Source organism: Bos javanicus, chromosome 1 (genome assembly GCF_032452875.1).
Source record: "Bos javanicus breed banteng chromosome 1, ARS-OSU_banteng_1.0, whole genome shotgun sequence".
Taxonomy (NCBI): domain Eukaryota; kingdom Metazoa; phylum Chordata; class Mammalia; order Artiodactyla; family Bovidae; genus Bos; species Bos javanicus.
The window spans coordinates 15,653,154-15,673,191 of NC_083868.1; the positions used below are offsets into that span (position 1 = coordinate 15,653,154).

Below are 20,038 nucleotides of genomic sequence, written 5' to 3' on the forward strand. Positions count from 1 at the left end.
TCCCAGATTATTCTGATTTTTAGGTCCATGGTGGGGTCCAGAAGTTCACATTTTTAATAAGTTCCCAGGTGGTGTCAATGCTACTGGTCTAGGGGCCATGGTTTGAGATTCACTGCTCTTACCAAGTGTTTATTCATTACATTCTCTGACTGGACAAGGCATAGAAGCCAAAAGATTGAGTCAGGATGAGGCAAGATGACAGAAAGCATTCTCTTCTTTTGAATGTATAGAGATAGGTCTGGGAACCTCTTTCAAAAAAAAAAAAAAAATTGTAAAGTCATAAGCTCATTCATTGCAAGATACTATTCAAAATAAACATAAATGCAACACTTTATTAAAGTAAAAGTATTTTACTATTAATATACAAATGGTGAAGAGTGACAATTTTGATATACTGTAAGCCATACTTTCAATGTCTTTCATAAATACAAAACTTCAACATTTGCAGTATCATTTTTACAGTTTAGACATATATACACAGCATTTCATAGGGACATACTCTATTGAAACAAAAAGAAAACTTTGTGGTTGCTAACTTAACAATATAGAATTTGAATGGCATATATAAGTTAAAGAAAATAAAAGGCAGCATGTTTCAACGCATACTGAGCACAGCATAGAATTCACATACCAAAAAATAAGATTCTTTTTTAAACTTTATTTCTAAGTTTACAGATGCCTAACAGAGTTTAGAGGCAAATGCTAAACCATGAGCATCCCTTCAAAACTTGGAATAGATATGTTTTCTCTTTAACAGTACCATTTGTTTTACATAATGCCTGTTTTTCTCTAAAATAACTCCTATTTGCAAAGTTGAATCATAGCTTCTATGTATGTTAATTATCTTTTCTGGATTTCTGTAAGTTTCCTCCTTTGCATCAGTATTATTGGCCTTAATTTTTATCTATACAATCTTCCTTGTTCTTGCTCCAACACCTCTCACATGATGGTCCTTCTTACCTACTCCTAGTGTCAGAGCTCAGTTTGCCTTTCTGAATTTTTTCAGCTCTTTGTTTCATCTATTCTCCAATGTCTGGCTGTGATTGAAATGATCCAATAGTCAATACTTCATTTTCCCAAGGAAGGCTAAGACCAGATGCTAAAAGATATACGCTTTAATTTTAGGAAAAATACTAAAATAAGTGGCAATATTAACTTTGTATGGGCAATTTTTATATTAACTATTAAGAACATCATGTGGTTAAAATCCTGAAAATATTTAAGAAATTACAGTAGTGGTACCAACTAATGTAGTTAAGGTGTCAGTAAAATCCTATAGTGAATAATAAACAATTTTTCTAAGGATATTAACTATGTTTACTAAAATATTAAATGTTGCATATAATATGAGCTTAAGAGAAGAAATTATTAGCATTGTGTGTAATGTTGTTAAATAGCTGCATCTAATGAGAAAATACAATTTTTAAGAAGGAAGAAGAGGAACTTGGAAGGAAATCATATTTGTTCAGCAATTGCTACATATAGACTCAGTTACATGTGTAATCATTTCATCTCAACATTATTAAGTCTGTAAGTAGAAGACATTTTTGAGAAATTTTCACTTTAGGATTGAAGTGTTTCATTTTTATGAGCCTTCCACAGTTGAATTTTGGCATATGCTAACACATCAATATGTGATTTCAGTGTGAAAGACAATGCAATAATGATTTAAAGGGTTAATATGAAGATGCAAATCTTTTCTTTCTAAAGATGAATAATGCAATTCATCTCATTTAAAAACTGTAATTTCATCTACTTATAAAGTCTGTTGAATAAGCTCTTTGGATATGATTATGAAAAAGAACCCATGAGGTATTGAAATTGAGCATTTACATTATTCTTCATGAAAAACAACATTGCAAATTTAATATGTAATTGTAATATGCTATTTCAATATTTCCTAAAATTAAGAAATTGAGATTGTTCTTTCTACCACTTCAGCTGTAGATATTTTCATCAATTATTATCTTATCGTCAACAATAAAGGATGGTTTATGATCCCCAGTCAAATATATAACAGGAATAATGTAGACCCAAGTGACACCATAATAATTTATCCTATTTGAAATAGTAGTCTGCTGTCTTTGTTTCACAACTAGTAAAACTCAATTTCAACAATATCTAGAAGGTACTTATTGTCTAGAACAACGATACAGAACAATCTAAGTATGTTTTATGTGTGCATTAAAAGAATCACTTTATCAAGAGTGGAAATAAGTTACACAGAATAATTTGTTTTATTGAGATTTTGTATTCAAGGTGAAGTAGCCTGAACTGAGCTTATTCACTAAATATAGATAAGACAGTATCATTCAAGTGTCATAGATATAAGCAAAATATATCAATAGAGATTGCAGTTCTTTTTTCTTTTAATAAAGATCATGCTAATCCAAAGGCACAAATACCTCTTAATTATTTAAAATAAGAAGCATAAACTTAAGGTATGAGTATAAAGTTACAATTAATTGTTGGCACTCAAATAAATAATTTGATTAATAAAAATCTTCTATTTATATAAATGTTTAATTCAAAGACCAAGATTCATGTAAATGTTTCTGGATCAAATAGCCTTTGAAAAAATGCTTTTGTAGGTATTAGTAGTAAAAAATGCAGGAAAAATTGAGAAGCATTACATTAATATTAATGTTAGATGTTAGAATCAATCGAATGGCCATAAGTCAATCCACAAAAATAATAAATAAATCTTTAGAAATCAAAATTTTAAAATTTCTTTGCAGATCATTGTAAAGTACATTGACACATTAATTTGTGCCAGTCTTAAAAACAAAATACATATTAAAATTCTAATATTACTTTTCTCTTTTATATGTCATTGAATATAGATTGTCACTGCCTAATTGCACATAACCTATCAAGAAATACCAGAATTTTCAGTGATGTTTTTGCTTCTTTAAAATAGCACAGCGTTCCAATTATTTAACACTACCTATATTCAGTTCAATCTTTTGACATTTTATACTAACATTTAAGAGTACTCTCAGACATTAAAAATAATATTTATACAGATGTATGGATATGTTTAGTTTAGAATAATAATGAAAAATAAACAGATCATTTCAGGTCTACTCATATTTTACAATTTACTACAAACCAGCTCTCATTTTGAAACTTTTACAAGTAGAGTCATTTGGAGTATTCCATTGAAATGCTTTGAAAAAAAAAAAAAAAAAAAAAAAAAAAGGTTTATCACAGTATAGCCTTGCTGTTGCAGGGCATGGATTTCAAGGACAAGAGATAAGGACCACTCAGACAATTGAAACAATGCACTTGAAACAGTCTGTTTACAATTAGTTTCAGATTATCTGTTAACTTCAGATCATCACTCCACATTGGTGGCCAAAAATTTAACAGCCTACATATTTATATATAATGTACTTATATATATATATATAAAAGAATTATTTAATCAAACTGCTTTATGGTGAAAAGTCCAAAGAAATGACAGAATCAGAACTTTCAGACTGAGGAGACAAAAATCTTTGTTCTTTATTATGATTTCTCTGCTCTTGAAGTATAGCACAGATATCACAAGAGTAAACATGCTAAACTGCTTTCTTAAGTTTTTCTTTCACTGTATTTACTTTAAAACCATGTAGCCCTATCCTGGAAAAATAAGCATCCATGCCGATTGCTTCCTGGACACTTTGCTAAGCCCAGTTACTCTGCACAAACTAATTCAAGTATTTTTTTTCTTAGTTTTAGCACATTGATACAAAAGGGAAAACAAAGGAAAAAGAAAGTAAAATAAAGCAAAGAGATGATCAGAAAAGCATAACTTAAACAGCAACAGTCAAATTCGTTAAGAGACCAGTTAGATAATTCCTACTCAAATTCCTAGGTAGGCACAGGAAGTTTTTTCTTGAGGATGTGCCTGAAAGGATAGCGAGGAGAGATTCCTGCATCGTATAACCCTGTACATCATGGCAAGGACACTGTGGAGATTTAGTGCCTGAAAGTGCAGATGGGCACCTTCTGTCCTCTAATAACCATAGTTTTGGAGAGTTAGTTGTCTCTCCTAAGTTGACAGTTTTAAGCACTTTGTAAATAAAAGTGTTCATGAGTGATGTTAGTATTACACTTAATATTTGTCAAAAGATCCCCATAGAGAGATACCATACCCTAAAGCAGCAGTATCACTCTCCACTGTTAAGACTTTCCTCCAACGTTCTATTGGTCTGTATTTCCTAACCTGTCTATTATATTTAAGCTTCACCACCTGAAACACGAAAAGTTATGAATGTGATGGGGCCTAAAGAAACCTTTGGCTCTCTAGGGTAAGAAGTAACCTACAACTTGCTCCCATTTGGTATGTCTACTTATAACCATAAATACATATTTTTAACCTCATATATAAGTGAAAAGTATTTTTCAGCCTTTTACCTCTGGGAGCTTGCATAGCTTGGAAGTTAATATGTATTTCTTCTGGTACATATTACTAATAAGTAATATTAGAAAATTTGTGTTGATTATCTGAGGAAATTCTTCAACCAAAATTGTTTATCAAAATCTTAAAATGACTTCTAGCTACCACATCCAGAATAAAAAGACATAGTGGTGATTTAATCATTTGTCACTGACACTTTTATGGCAATGTTTAATGTTAATTTCTCCATAACTTAACCACTAAGGATCTTAAGTTCCATTAGCCAATTACATATAATGGTTAACCTATAACATTGGGAAAATGAATTTTTAAAGAGAGATTATCTAAAATAATGGGGAAAATGTATCTGAGGATATGATTTTTTTTTAATTAAAGACATTGTTTTAATTAAAATTAGTTTAAAAAGTAAAAGATAACCACATATATCACATTTATAAATATATCAAGACAACATTGATATTGTTCCCATTTCAGTTTATTTTATTTGAAGCTGAGGGCAAAAAATCAATATTATTTCACTTGCAATACATTTTCATTGTGTGTAATCCATTATGAGTGAATGTGGCATCTATAAGAGATAGAGATTTATGGAATCTTTCTAATCTAATTTTACACACAACTAATATTCGTTCAAATGGGTAACAATTTTGATCTGGCACTTCAGCGTCTATTTATTAACAATTAACATTGAAGTAGCACTGTAATTATAACTTAAAAAGAATTTCCCAAAGTGTCTCTCAATATTTAACATTTGCTAAAGATAACTAGCTCCTTCAAGTCTAAATTCCCTGAAGTTCTCTGGATGAAAAGTGTAACCTTAAGTATTTTCATCTTAACCTGAAATCCACTTTAATAATCTATTTGCCCAAAATTGTACTAAAAAACATGCAGAGCTTTTTTATACATTTAGCTCACAAAGCTTTTGTTTTGCTTTCTCTTAAACTCCCTATTTGTGGAGAGGTTGTGGTAGGAAATACACTTCTGAAGAAATAGAGCATTTTATCTATATAATAAATTGCAGTACTTCAATCATAGAGTCAATTGAATACACAAGAGTTGGTGCCAGTCAGGTCTCTATTTAAATTCATAACAAAATAAGCAACAACAGTACAACAATAACAACAAAAGGAAATGGACCATGGGCAGGAATATTGGATCTTATGTATACGTGTACAAGCTATTCCAAGCTAGAAGTTTCCCAAGAAATTAAGGTCAGTGGAATAATTTTGGTCATAGGGTCACTGCAATCCAAATGCTCTTTGTAGCATTCATCATTCAAGACTGTAATCTTCCTGTTATGCTTTGCTGTCATCTTCTTTTGATTGAATGATGTCGTTAGAAACCTTAATTTCTATCGTTTCTGGATTTAGGACTTCTTTCCCATTTTCTTCTTTTAAAGGCAATTTTCTGGAAGAGAATATAAAAATAATAGACAATTGGCTAAGGCTCTTTAAGTGATATCCATAAATATATAAATTATTGTTTTGTAGAAGGAAATGGAGTACAATTAGGTGGCTCAGATGGTAAAGAATCTGTCTGCAATGTGGGAGACTGGGATTCAATCCCTGGGTTGACAAGACTCCCTGGAGAAGGGAATGGCAACCATTCCAGCATTCTTGTCTAGAGAATTCCAGGGACAGAGGAGTCTGGCAGGCTACAATCCATGGTGTCGCAAACAGTGAACATGACTAAATGACTAACACACACACACACACACACACACACTAGAATGAATAAAAAAAATCAGGTTTGTTAAAGTAATAATTAAGTTACAAATAGAATTCACCTCTGTGACTTTAACCTCACCATTGTATGGAATAATGAATGCTACTGTGCTAGTTCCTCTGGGATATATTTGCAATTTTTTAATATATCTGAATGAGAAGAGAAAGACATTGTCTTCGGAAAGTCAAAGCTATTACATGAAAACAAAACAATCAAAAGTAAATCATTTCATTGCTGGGAGTGAAGTGTCATCTATCTTAAAACTATTCAGTCAGGCTCTCTTTTATGATTATTATAAATAGTGCATTCAGAATTCTTCTTGTCTGTTTTTCCCAAGAACTGAAAATATCAGCCATAAAGGAGTATAAAAACAATGAGTTACTTCTAGCAGCAAAATATACAGAAACTTAGAGCTTAAACAGGAGTGCAGCAAGATGTTTAAATTCAATATATCTCTTACAGAAGTATTTATTACACTTGTAATTAATCAGTGTTTTCAATTAACTATTGGATGGTATATTTTTGTATATGTATATTTATTCATTACTTATGCTTATGTTAAATTATATTTTTAAAGATTACTGTTAATTTTGTTATTTTTATGTTAAATTTTTTAATTGAGAATCGGAATAATTATTAAATTATCTTGCTTTGATTTTGTTTTGTTTTCTTTCAAAATATAGCCCTGTTCTATATAAGGGCATTTTCATAGCCAGCTTTCATACACCATTATATCATAGTAAATGTTAATTAACAGGTAGGAAGTTTCTTTGTTGTATAATATTTTGTTTATTGAAAAGATTTCTGATTTCTGAAGGGGAGTGTACAGAACCCAAACTAAAAAACTACCTCTGTAAGAGTCAACTTCAAATTAGAGTGTAATAATCCCTAACTGAAGTCATTAAAAAGGGCCTGAAGATTTAAACCAAAATTAAAGCTTCAGAGTAGTACTGCTACCTTTGTCTAAATATTATTATTATTATTATTTTTCCCCTTGAGTGAAGATAAAGGGGATTTATAAAAAAGTCATTTTCTTCACCTGTGACAACACTCAGCCTTTGATTTAGGATGAGAAGCCTAAATCAAATTTATCTCCAAGAGAATACTAGCTAGTAAAGAAAAATGATGTTTTTTAACAATAAAATATAAATGTCGTTTTGGTAAGCAATATTTAAAGAATAATGTGATCACCCTGATTTTGGCAGTATCAAATATTTTCAATTGTTATTGTTGTTCAGTCACCAAGTCGTGTCCAACTCTTCACAACCCCATGGACTAGAGCATGTCATGCTTTCCTGTCCATCACCGTCTCCTTGAGTTTGCCCAAGTTGCTGTCATTGAGTAGGTGATGCCATCCAACCATCTCATCCTCTGTCATCCTCTTCTCCTTCTGTCTTCAGTTTTTCACAGCGTCAGGGTCTTTTCCAATAAGTCAGCTATTGGCATTAGGTGGCCAAAGTATTGAGGGTTCAACTTCAGCATCAGTTCTTCCAATGAATATTTAGGGTTGATTTCCTTCAGGAGTGACTGGATTTATCTCCTTACTGTCCAAGGGACTTTCAAGAGTCTTCTCCAGCAACACAGTTCTAAAGCATCAATTTTTCAGTATTCTGCCTTCTTTACTGTCCAGTTCTCACATCCAGAGAACTGGATGTGAACATCTTTACTGTCCAGTCTCTCCACATGACTACTGGAAAGACCGTTGCCTTGACTATCTGCACCTTTGTTGGCAAAGTGATGTCTCTACGTTTTAACACACTGTCTAGGTTTGTCATAGCTTTCCTATGAAATTAGAAGCAATTATCTAATTGCTTTGACATTTGCAGTGGTTTTAGAGCCCAAGAAGACAAAATCTGTCACTGCTTCCACCTTTTCCCCTTCTTTTTACCATGAAGTGATGAGACCGGATGCCATGATCTTAGTTTTATTTTTTTCAATATTGAGTTTTAAGCTGACTCTTTTACTCTCCTCCTTCACCCTCTGGAGACTCTTTTGGCTTTCTGTCATTAAAGTGGTATCCTAGTAATCAAACTGAGTTTCATCCAGCCAGGCATTTTGCATGATGTACTCTGCATATAAGTGAAACAAGCAGGGTGACAACAGCCTTCACGTACTGTTTCCCCAGTTTTGAACCAGTTTGTTGTTCCATGTCTGATGTACCTTTCCCCCCTTGATTTTCACTTCTCTTTTTCTTCAGCTTTCTGTAGAGCCTACTCAGACAACCACTTCGCCTTCTTGCATTTCTTTTTCTTTGGAATGGTTTTGTTTGCTGCCTCCTGACCAATATTACAAACCTCTGTCCAAAGTTATTCGGGCACTCTGTTACTAGATCTAATCCCTTGAATCTATTCATCACCCCCATTGTATATTCATAGGGGATTTGATTTAAGTTGCATGACTGGCCTAGTAGTTTTCCCCCACTTTCTTTAGTGTAAACCTGAATTTTGCTATAAGGAGCTGATGATCTGAGCCACAGTCAGCTCCATGTCTTATTTTTGCTGACTATATTCATCTACTCCATCTTCAGCTAAAGAATGTAATTATTCTGATTTTGTACTGACCATTTGGTGATGTCCATGTGTAAAGTTGTCTCTTGTGCAGTTGTAAAAGCGTGTTTGCTATAATCAGTTCTGATATATAGCTGTATATAGTCCTGTTATATATTCTGTTCTCTTGGCAGAATTCTGTTAGCCTTTTCTCTGCTTCATTTTGTACTCCAAGGCCAAACTGGCCTGTCTTTCCAGGTGTCTTTTTACTTCAAACTTTTGCATTCCAGTCCCCTATGATGAATTGGACATCTTTTTGGGGGTTAGTTCTAGGAAGTCTCCTAGGTCTTCATAGAACTGATCAACTTCAGGTTCTTTGGTATCAGTCATTGGGGCATAAACTTGGATTACTGTGATGTTGAATGGTTTGCCTTGGGAACAAACCGAGGCCATTCTGTCATTTTTGAGGTTACACCCAAGAACTGCATTTTTCATTCTTTTGTTTATTATAAGGGCTATTCCATTTCTTCCTTTGGATTCTTGCCCATAGGAGTAGATGTAATGGTCGTCTGAATTAAATTCACCCATTCCTGTCCATTTTATTTTTTTTCCAACTATAATGTTTATTTTTTTTAAATTTTATTTTATTTTCAAACTCCACACAATTGTATTAGTTCTGCCAAACATCAAAATGAATCCATCACAGGTATACATGTGCTCCCCATCCTGAACCCTCCTCCCTCCTCCCTCCCCATACCATCCCTCTGGGTAGTCCCAGTGCACTAGCCCAAAGCATCCAGTATCGTGCATTGAACCTTGACTGGCATTTTCACTAATTCCTAAGATGATGTTTATTCTTGCTCTGTCCTGCTTGACCATGACCGATTTACCTTGATTCATAGATCTAACATTCCAGGTTCACATGCAATACTGTTCTTTGCAGCATCGGATTTTACTTTCATCACCAGACACATCCACAACTGGTCCCGCACCTTCCTTCTTCCTGAAGCTGTTAGTAGCTGTCCTCCAGTCTCCCCAGCAGCACACTGGACACCTTACGACCTGGGGGGTTATCTTTCAGTGTCATACCTTTTTGCTTTTTATACGGTCTGTGGGGTTCCCATGCTAGTATATTGGAGTGGTTTGCCATTCCCTCCTCCAGTGGATCACGTTTTGTCAGAACTCTTCACTATGAGTGGTCCATCTGGGGTGGCTTTACATGGTGTGGCTCATATCTTCATTGAGTTATGCAAGCCCATTCACCATGAGGGGAATATATTCAGTTGAATACTGCTGTTATTACTTTCTAATAATACCTTTGTTTCTAAACATTTTAACCTTCATATTCATGAACATCATTTTTGCACATGTCCATTTTTGTGGGTTTAGCTGAAGTATTAATCATGGTTTTAATCAAGTTCTGCTGGATGCAGAACTAAGTAAATAACATAGCTTTGACTGGAGACCAAGCATCATTGAAATAATAGATTATTTAACAGCATCTCTTCTTCTTGACAAACATACATTTAAAAAATAGACATATTTATTTCACACTATTTATTTCTATTTTACAACTCTGTATTCATAGTCAAAGCAGTAACTAATTTCCTGATATATTTTTATTTCAGTAAAATCAATCACATTTTGAAAGTATCACTTTCTTACAGCAAGATCAGTGCAGGAAAGTCCAAATTTGAAACATGCTTCCATTATTCTGCTATATTTGCGTAAACTTATGAATATTTATTTATTTATTTGTTTATTTTTATGGGTGTACATGTGTTCCCCATCCTGAACCCACCTCTCATTTCCCTCCCTATCCCATCCCTCTGGGTCATCCCAGTGCACCAGCCCTGAGCATCTTGTATAATGCATCGAACCTGGACTGGGGATTCATTTCACATATGATAATATACATGTTTCAATGCCATTCTCCCAAATCATCTCACCCTCGATGAATATATATTTAAACAGGAGATTTTCTCCTACACTGATACAAAATCTTTATGTGAAATATCTCAATTTTGATATTCACATGTACTTTCATTGAAGAAGAAACATTGTTTTAAAAATGTTATTTGTCAAGACATGCTATTGATAATGATAATGTGATAGTCAGTTTACAAATATTTATCCAAAAATAATTAAGGATTTCAAGCTACATACTCAGGTTCTGTTAGTGGTGTGGTTTCATTTGGCTCATTTACTGGGCTCCCATCTTCATGATTAGTAATTCTTTCATCCTCTGTTCTCATCTCCACTATTGGTTCTTTTGATCCATCTTTCCTAGAAAAATAAAGAAAAATAAAACCTCACCTATAAAATGCAAGAATGGATGCATTACAGAACATAGCTAAAAATCTCCACAAAATCTCATCACCCTTTAAATAAATCCAATGTGGCTAGAATGGAGTATTTACTAAGAATCTTTTTTCCATTGAAATTTATCTAGCCAAATATTGTTCAGAAAAAAATAGAAAGAAGAAATTCCATTTTGTCTAGAATTCTTTTCATCAAAACTGTGTTAAATATTCCACAAAATAATTCAAATTTAAAATCTGATCACTCACTTTCTTTTGGGAAATAAATAAAAAACATGTTGATGCATAAAATTTATGACATGAGGTATCTGGGTATAACTCCCTTTTCCCATGTGGTAGCAAAGGGGGCTGGATTTGGGTATCCCTCTTCATGCCTGTGCAAAAGCAAATCACACTCATGGGGGCTGCCCAGGTGGTGCAGTTGGTAAAGAATCCACCTGCCAATGCAGGAGACAAAAGAGACATGGGTTTGATCCCTGGGTCAGGAATATCCCCTTGAGAAGGTAACACTCCAGTGTTCTTGCCTGGAAAGTTCCATGGACAGAGGAGTCTGACCGGCCCTAGTCCATGGGGTTACAGAGTCAGACACAACTGAGCACACATGCACTAGAATCCACACACATATACACACACTGACTAGTCATCTGCTATTATTGTTTATATCTTATTATTTTTAAAACTTGCTTATATAAATCTGATTAGGTAAATTCTCTTCTAAAAAGTTAACATTTACACAAAACATTCTTATTTATTTATCCATTTGATGATTTTTTTTGTTTAAGCCAAAGTGTGTTTCCCATCAGAGTAACAAGCCAATAGCAGGGACTAGTTTGTTTTTCCTCACATTTGTATCTCTGAATCTTAGATGTGCATGTGCTCTGTCTTTGTGACCCTTTGTTCATAGCCTGCCAGGCTCCTCTGTCCATGGGATTTTCTAGGCAACAATACTGGAGTGGGTTTGACCCAGGGATCGAATCTGTGTCTCTTACATCTGTATTGGCAAGAGTGTTCTTTACCACTAGTGCCAAAGTGCCTGGTTACCTAGGTGTTCAATAGTATTTGCTATTGCAAATCAATGCCTGGGTAAATGAGAGTATACATGTAGTTTAAGAAAATAGTAATAATTAGCCATTTTGTAAGATGAACTATGATAATACAAGATAGATGCTAATTTGCAATAAAAGCCAAATAATGGAATACTCTAGGAGTTTATACAAATGCTATCTTGTATACCATCGACTTTCTCATTTTTTCTGCAATATAATATTCTTCAAATAAAGATGCTCTAAGTATGTAGTTAATGTGTTTTGAAACGAATATACCCAGTCTTATAACTTCTGATCACATCAAAAGACTAGTCCAAGAATGCTTGAGATCATGTTTAGAAAATAGTATATATTCAATAAATCAAATTAATTATATTCTATCTCACATTGAGATTTTCTATATATTTTTTAGTTGAAACAATGACTCTTTGGAATTATCTCAATGTTTTTGAATTTACCAAGGCTAGATTTATGGCCCAGGATGTGATCTATCCTGGAGAAGGTTCCATGTGCACTTGAGAAAAAGGTGAAATTAATTGTTTTGGGATGAAATGTCCTATAGATATCAATTAGGTCTAACTGGCCTATTGTATCATTTAAAGTTTGTGTTTCCTTGTTAATTTTCTGTTTAGTTGATCTATCCATAGGTGTGAGTGGGGTATTAAAGTCTCCCACTATTATTGTGTTATTGTTAATTTCTTACACTGTTGGTGGGAATGCAAACTAGTACAAGCCACTATGGAGAACAGTGTGGAGATTCCTTAAAAAACTGGAAATAGAACTGCCTTATGATCCAGCAATCCTACTGCTGGGCATACACACTGAGGAAACCAGAAGGGAAAGAGACACGTGTACCTCAGTGTTCATCGCAGCACTGTTTATAATAGCCAGGACATGGAAGCAACGTAGATGTCCATCAGCAGATGAATGGATAAGAAAGCTATGGTACATATACACAATGGAGTATTACGCAGCCATTAAAAAGAATACATTTGAATCAGTTCTAATGAGGTGGATGAAACTGGAGCCTATTATACAGAGTGAAGTAAGCCAGAAAGAAAAACACCAATACAGTATATTAACGCATATATATGGAATTTAGGAAGATGGTAACAATAACCCTGTATACGAGACAGCAAAAGAGACACTGATGTATAGAACAGTCTTTTGGACTCTGTGGGAGAGGGAGAAGGTGGGATGATTTGGGAGAATGGCATTGAAATACGTATAATATCATATATGGAATGAGTCACCAGTCCAGGTTCAATGCACGATACTGGATGCTTGGGGCTGGTGCACTGGGACAACCCAGAGGGATGGTATGGGGAGGGAAGAGGGAGGAGGGTTCAGGATGGGGAACACATGTATACCTGTGGCGGATTCATTTCAATATTTGGCAAAACCAATACAATATTGTGAAGTTTAAAAATAAAATTAAAAAAAAAAACAACAATGACTTTTTGAAAAAGTTAAAAACTTTTTCCCTAAGGCGGGGGAAATCATGATTTTAAAAGATATGATGGACAACAAGCATGAAATGAACCATGCGCTTTCATCTTTCCAAGACTTTAAGGTTAATCGATCTCAGCAGGGATTACAAACAGAAGTGTTGGTGGATAAACTACCAATTAATAAAGTCAAATAGAAGCAAACAACAGAGCTTGGATACACCAGGTTGTTTTGTACATGGTCACCAACATCCTTCTAGACAAGTAAGACAAAACAAGAAGGTTCTTTCTGATTTCTCTCTTGTTGTCACCTCAAAGTCAAATCAGCTCCTAGTAGTTGACTCTACCTTGTCTATATCTGGATGGTATACTCTTTCATATGTCTATATACTACGATCTTGGTACAGAAGACCATGTCTTTCCACCGGAAGTATTTAAAGATTCTCCTATCTAGTCTCCCTAACTTTATATCTTTCCTTTACACCTACCAACCTTCCAGTAATCCATTCTTCAGAGCAACTAAATAAATCTTTAAAAAATAAAATAAAATAAAAACTGTTATTCACTTTCTATTTAAAAAACATTTAACCCAACAAGATTTAATCCTTTTGTACTCAGACAATTCTCCTAACTAATATTGGTACCAGTTTCTTTACCTGTCTTATTCCACTCAGATCCACTTTGTGCTTAACATAGTCAGCTCATTCCTGCCTTAAAAGCCTCTGTACTACTGTTACACCTGATCAGAATGCTCTTCCCCTTGATCATTATATTTGTGACTCTTGATCATTCACTCTTCAGTTTAGTTTCACCTCCAGCTAGAGGTCTTCAGTGACTGAAACTCTAGTAACAGTATACCATTCTGTTTTTCTTTATTTTTTAGTGCCTATCACTATCAGACAGTTTTATTTTTAGCATTTATTATCTGTATTCTTACATTAAAATGTGAATTCCATGTGAATAAAGTTCTTATTTGTTTTGTTCACCACTTTATCCCTAGGTTGTGCTTGTTACCTAATACTTGTTCCATTTAGTTAATAGTAGAGCAAGAATGAATATATACAAAATTCAGTTTTGAGTCATGTGTGCATATATATGTATCATCTGTATATAATATATGTATAATTATGTTAAATAGCATGTTGTTTTCTGTATATGGGAAAATGAACTAAAGCTAAATTTGGTGATACACTTCTTTAGTTAATCAGGCAACTTAAAAGTACAGCAAGTTATAAGAAAGTATATGTTTCTAGGAGGATAGCAAAAGATAGTGAATAGGAATGGATCCCACTGTATTTACTATATCATATGTTCATTATTCTTTCAAGCATTAAAATAGTCTAATTTTATTTTGTTCTTTGCTATCCACTGTGTCCAACAACTGAGCAGGTGACTCTTTGGGATATTTAAACTAATTTTTTTAACTGAAAATGTGTACTATTCAATTTACTATCCCTTAAAGTGAAAATATTCCTTACATAATATCCATAAGAAATGGTCATAGATGAAATGCCTAGTAAGCTTGAAATAGGTTTGGAGATTAAAAGCAAAACAAAAGAATGCAGCCATGCAAAAATGAATTCTCCTCTATCCTTAAGTCTAAGACATAATGCATGAAGCCATGAAATGCCTAAATATATGAATCAAGAATGAATAGAAATGACTCAACAATAAAATGAAATGAATCACTGACAGAATACCATGAATGAATTCTAAAACATTATGTTGAATGAAAGAAGGCAGACACATATCAAGTTTTATAAAAGCTAAAAATGATCTATGATGAAAAAATCAGAATAGTAGTTGCCTGGGAGAGGGGGAGTTACCTGCAGTAGTGTGGTCTTGTCTGGGTAGGAACATGAGAGAACTTTTGAAGTTGATGCTAATATGGAACACTTTTTTTTGCATATCACTCTAAGTTTTGCATAAATAAAATGTAAATTGTGAACTCCCTGTAGTGATTTAAAAAGTCTTTCATTACTGTGACACAGATGTCTGATACTCACAGGTATGCAGCTTTTCCTTCTTCAAGTTCTTTACTTTTACCACTGGAGCCACTTTTCTTCCCACACATTCTCCTGGTGATGCACATCAATAACCCACACTGTCGAATAAAGAAGCAGCTGACATCTGTTACCACCAGGATTAGCAAGAGTGCGGCGACTCCCAGACCAATGACCGCTCCAAGCCCAAGACCATTAAAAAGTGTGTCTTAAAAATAAAAGAAAATAATTGTATTAAACCTCAAGTTAGAAAAGATTATACAGTTATTTTAAAAAAGAAATCATCTTATCTGAGAAATATTCAACTTAAGAGACAGGAAAATATCTTTACTAGCACACTTTAATTTCATGAGCTATTGTCTGGTTTTCAAACAATGTTTTAAGCAACTGACATGTTAGAATTTGAAATATCTCTTACAAATTTTCTTCAGAAAAAACACTCTAACTCTAGTTTACAGTATACTTCTTGATTACCTTTGGGGAAGATAATGAATATTTTATTATAACCCTAATTGTACTCTACAAGAAAGTCAGAGTCATTTTTAGATCATCGCTTTGTTCAAAGAAAAAAGATAATCAAAACTCCTGTAAGAGATGTGTTAAATAGATGTTCTATTTGGAATAATTTTAGTTTTAAGACTTAGTCTTGAAATGATGCTATAGCACTTTGCTTTGACAGAGGATACACTTTAAAATATCATCCTAGAAATATTTCAAAAATCATTTTTATCAGAATCTAACTACTTTTCAACGTGTTAATTTCTGCTGTACAACAATGTGAATCAGACAAATGTGTACATACATCCTGTCTTCGAGCCTCCCTCCCACCACACCTGTCCCGCCCCTCTATGTCACCACAGAACAGAGCTAAGCTCCCTGTGCTGTACAGCAACTTCCCACTAGCTATGTGCTAATATTCAATGCTACTCTCTCAATTTGTTCCATCCTCTCCTCCATCCCCCTGTGTGCACAAGTTCATTCTGTACACCTCATCTCTATTCCTGCTCTGCATCACTTAAAATAAATGATTTATTTGTATTTCTCCAGTTAATAGTTTAACAAATCACATTAGACCAGAGGCAAACTTTAACAGAGTTGTGAACTTTCTGAAGTCATATCCATGATGGACTCAGTGAACATAAGTTCGAGTAAGCTCCGGGAGTTGGTGATGGACAGGGAAGCCAGGCATGCTGCAGTCCATGGCGTCACAAAGAGTTGAACATGACTAAGTGACTGAACTGACTGACTGAAGTCATATCATGAAAAGGTAGGGAAAGATGGGAGCCACTTTTTCATGACATTTGGTTGGAGGAAATTCCACAAGTCATACACAAAGGATTCATGAAGGAGGTGATAGAGAATAGGGTGGAATAGACTGATTAACAGAGTAGAAACGGCAAGAGGGATAATGCAGCAAAAATGAATCAAATATTATATGCCTGTAGTTGAATATGGGGGGCAATTCCTCAATTATAACAATGCAGATAGGAAAGAGTATAATGGAAAGATAGAAGATTAAACTGGAGATATTGTGTTATCTAGAGGTAAAAAGCAGAGTCATATAACAATTATATAAAATTGTTCAAAATGACCTTGATAATGTTAAAATTTGCCTACATAACATTTTAAACTTATAATTATCATTTTAAATGATAAAATACATTTACCACTCAGCATCATAATAGCATGCTCAGTATGTGAGTGGTATGCAATTCAAGTGACAGATACAGAAGCAAATTTGGGTTTTACAAACACTACTTCTGAAAAAATATATATATGCAAAATAAAGATTTTCTAAGTCATATTTTTAAAGTTATGTCTAATATACTTTAAACATGATTGAAGAAATTGTGATCCAAAGGAACTGATACAAGAGTTCTTATGTTGAATTTTCCACTAACAGGCCAATCTTGAATATATCACACCTGTCTGAATACTAGTTTATTTTTCTGAATTTCATGTCTAAAGTTATTTTTTTTTTCAGGAAATGTATGTTATTTATATTCCTTAATAGTCTTCCCTTGTGGCTCGGTGGTATATTATAGAATCTGCCTACCAATTCAGGAGACACAGGTTTGATCCCTGAGTTGGGGAGATCCCCTGGAGGAGGAAATGGCAACCCACTCCAGTGCTCTTTCCTGGGAAATCCCATAGACAAAGGAGCCTCGAGGATTACAATTAATGAGGTCACAAAAGAGCGATACATGACTTAGTAACTAAACAACAACAACATATTTCTTAACACTCCCAGAGCTTGCAGGTAGAGTAATAAAAATCCTTCTGTGACATGGTGCACGGCACTCACTCAGGCAACCTCATGGTTCACCCATGCTAGAACATAGATATTCCTGTACAGCATCCCGTGTTGTTGCAAATAAGAATTCTTTAAGCACAGAATCAACAAACCTGGAACTCACATGCTCTTAAAAAGTGTCATTTTCATTACAATTATTTTATTTCCCATAATTAGAAACAGGCAATAGAAACACAGTGTTGGAGGAAAAAAAATTTTCATGCCTTTTTCAGAATCTGCTTCCCCTATCAAAGTTTACCGTACTATTTAGACGGTTTTAGTGTGGAAAAATTGCCTAGTGTGAATCCAGAGAAATTATTAACTTTGACAGAACTATTCTCTTATCCCATGAACCCACTTTAAGGAAAGACTAGAGAAACAAAATATTTTTCAGCCATGGGAATTTGATATTTTGTCATGCAAAGTTTCAATATACAAATGGACAATGAGATTCCAAATATTATTTTTAAATTTTCAAAGATGTATCTGTATGCGCTATTAAGAAACCTAGTGCCTCATGCTAGAAAAATAATGTAACAAGAAAACTAGGATTTGTTTCAGCACTTTAAATAATTATACTTTTTCTTCCATTATTCCTTTTCAAGTATAAATTATCCTCACCTAAATCTACTGTTACAATAAAGACAATTGACTTATGAGAGAGCTTTCATTTTATGTAAAGCAAAAGATATGTTTTTCAGTGTTAATTTGTAATCACTTTGGATTTGCCTCACATGATTCAACTACCAAAGCTCGGATAAGAACAGTAGAAAAATAAAGATTTGATTGTTAGCCCATGTGGATATATTGACTCAAATGACCTTTGAACTTCAATCACTTCTTTCCTACTTCATTTAGATTCCTCTCACATGCATTCCTAGTCAAAGTTTTAGGCAACGAATCCCACAGCTCAATGATGATATAGCTGGTCAATGACATAAATCCCCATTTACCATTTTTAAAATGTGAAGACTTTTGCTTTGTTCAGAAAGGCATTGAATCTGGCATCAGAAAATCCTGCTTCCATCATTTATTCCCCCATATCCTTTGCTGAGTCATTTAACTTTTCTCTAAGGCTGAGATGCCTCTTTATTGAAATGGGGACAATTTGGAAAACAGTCTCCACAAACTAAGCCATGAGGTTGTTGGAAAGACTTGTGAATATAATAATGTATTTAAATCACAAGGTAAAAATTTAACAAGTATCATTATTATTACAAAATTCTATGGAAATGCAGTTTTGGTGAAAAAAATTGACCATTTAAAATTAAATTAATTCAATAAATATATTTCTTCATCAGCAACCTTCACAATCTCTTGTTAAGCATTGATTATACTTTTTTAATATAAATTTATTTATTTTAATTGGAGGCTAATTACAATATTGTATTGGTTTTGCCATACATCAACATGAATCTGCCACAGGTATACACGTGTTCCCCATCCTGAACCCCCTTCCCACCTCCCTCCGTGTACCATTCCTCTGGGTCATCCCAGTGCACTTTTGAGAATACAGTCACTGTTTTGAAATGACTTAGTGTTAGCTAGTTAGCTTTTAAATGATAAATATTTTATTTGTGACCTTTTCAGTATTAAACCAGTATATTGATCTGCTTCATTCCTGAGTTCAAAAAAGTGCTTAGAAACATTGTATTTGTAAAGCACCTTATGGTGGGGGAATATTGACTTTAAGAGCTATTACTTTTTTCCTAGAGAAACGAAGTTATACCTTTTTAATGATTACAAAGTTGGATGACTACCTAAAGTTAATTTTTAAGAAAAATATATATTTTGTCAATGCAAAGAATAGGCATGGATATCAAATAGTTTTATGCAATAAATATTTAATTACATTCTTTCGTGAAAGCTTTTTTTAGCTTAACAATGTATTTCAGTTCAGTTTAGTTCAGTCGTGTCTGACTCTTTGCGACCCCATGACTCGCAGCACACCAGGCTTTCCTGTCCATCACCAACAATATATTTAAATGTTTATATTTTCTCATATTCCATGAAGTTAAGCTATAATAATTATGAAAGTTAAATTTTCTAATATTTTCCTTCTTTCTTTTGTTACCAACTTAGTCTATTGTAAAAGTTCACTTATTTGTCTGGACTTCTCACAAAGTCATTACCATATATAGCATTGCATCACTAGGATTTAGGGACTAGGAATAATTTATTTCCTTAGAAATATACAAAAAATCTTTATAAGTAAATTATGGTTTTAATTACTTAATACATTGAAACTAAGCATGGCAATCATTTAAAGGATTTTAAAGCCATCTTTTCTTTTTAGCTTTCCAGAATGGTT

General features: G+C 33.6%; 1 protein-coding gene across 1 annotated transcript in view; it reads right to left on the reverse strand.

Moving 5' to 3' along the window:
• Positions 1-305: 305 nt before the first annotated feature.
• Positions 306-20,038, reverse strand: part of NCAM2 (neural cell adhesion molecule 2) — a 562,754-nt gene continuing 543,021 nt past the window's right edge. Inside the window, exons 16-18 of the mRNA XM_061425859.1 lie at positions 15,438-15,642; positions 10,783-10,902; positions 306-5,812 (exon numbers count right to left, since the gene is read on the reverse strand). Of these exons, the coding sequence (XP_061281843.1) occupies positions 5,701-5,812; positions 10,783-10,902; positions 15,438-15,642 (437 nt within the window). The 3' untranslated portion in view covers positions 306-5,700. The remainder of the gene's footprint in view (positions 5,813-10,782; positions 10,903-15,437; positions 15,643-20,038) is intronic.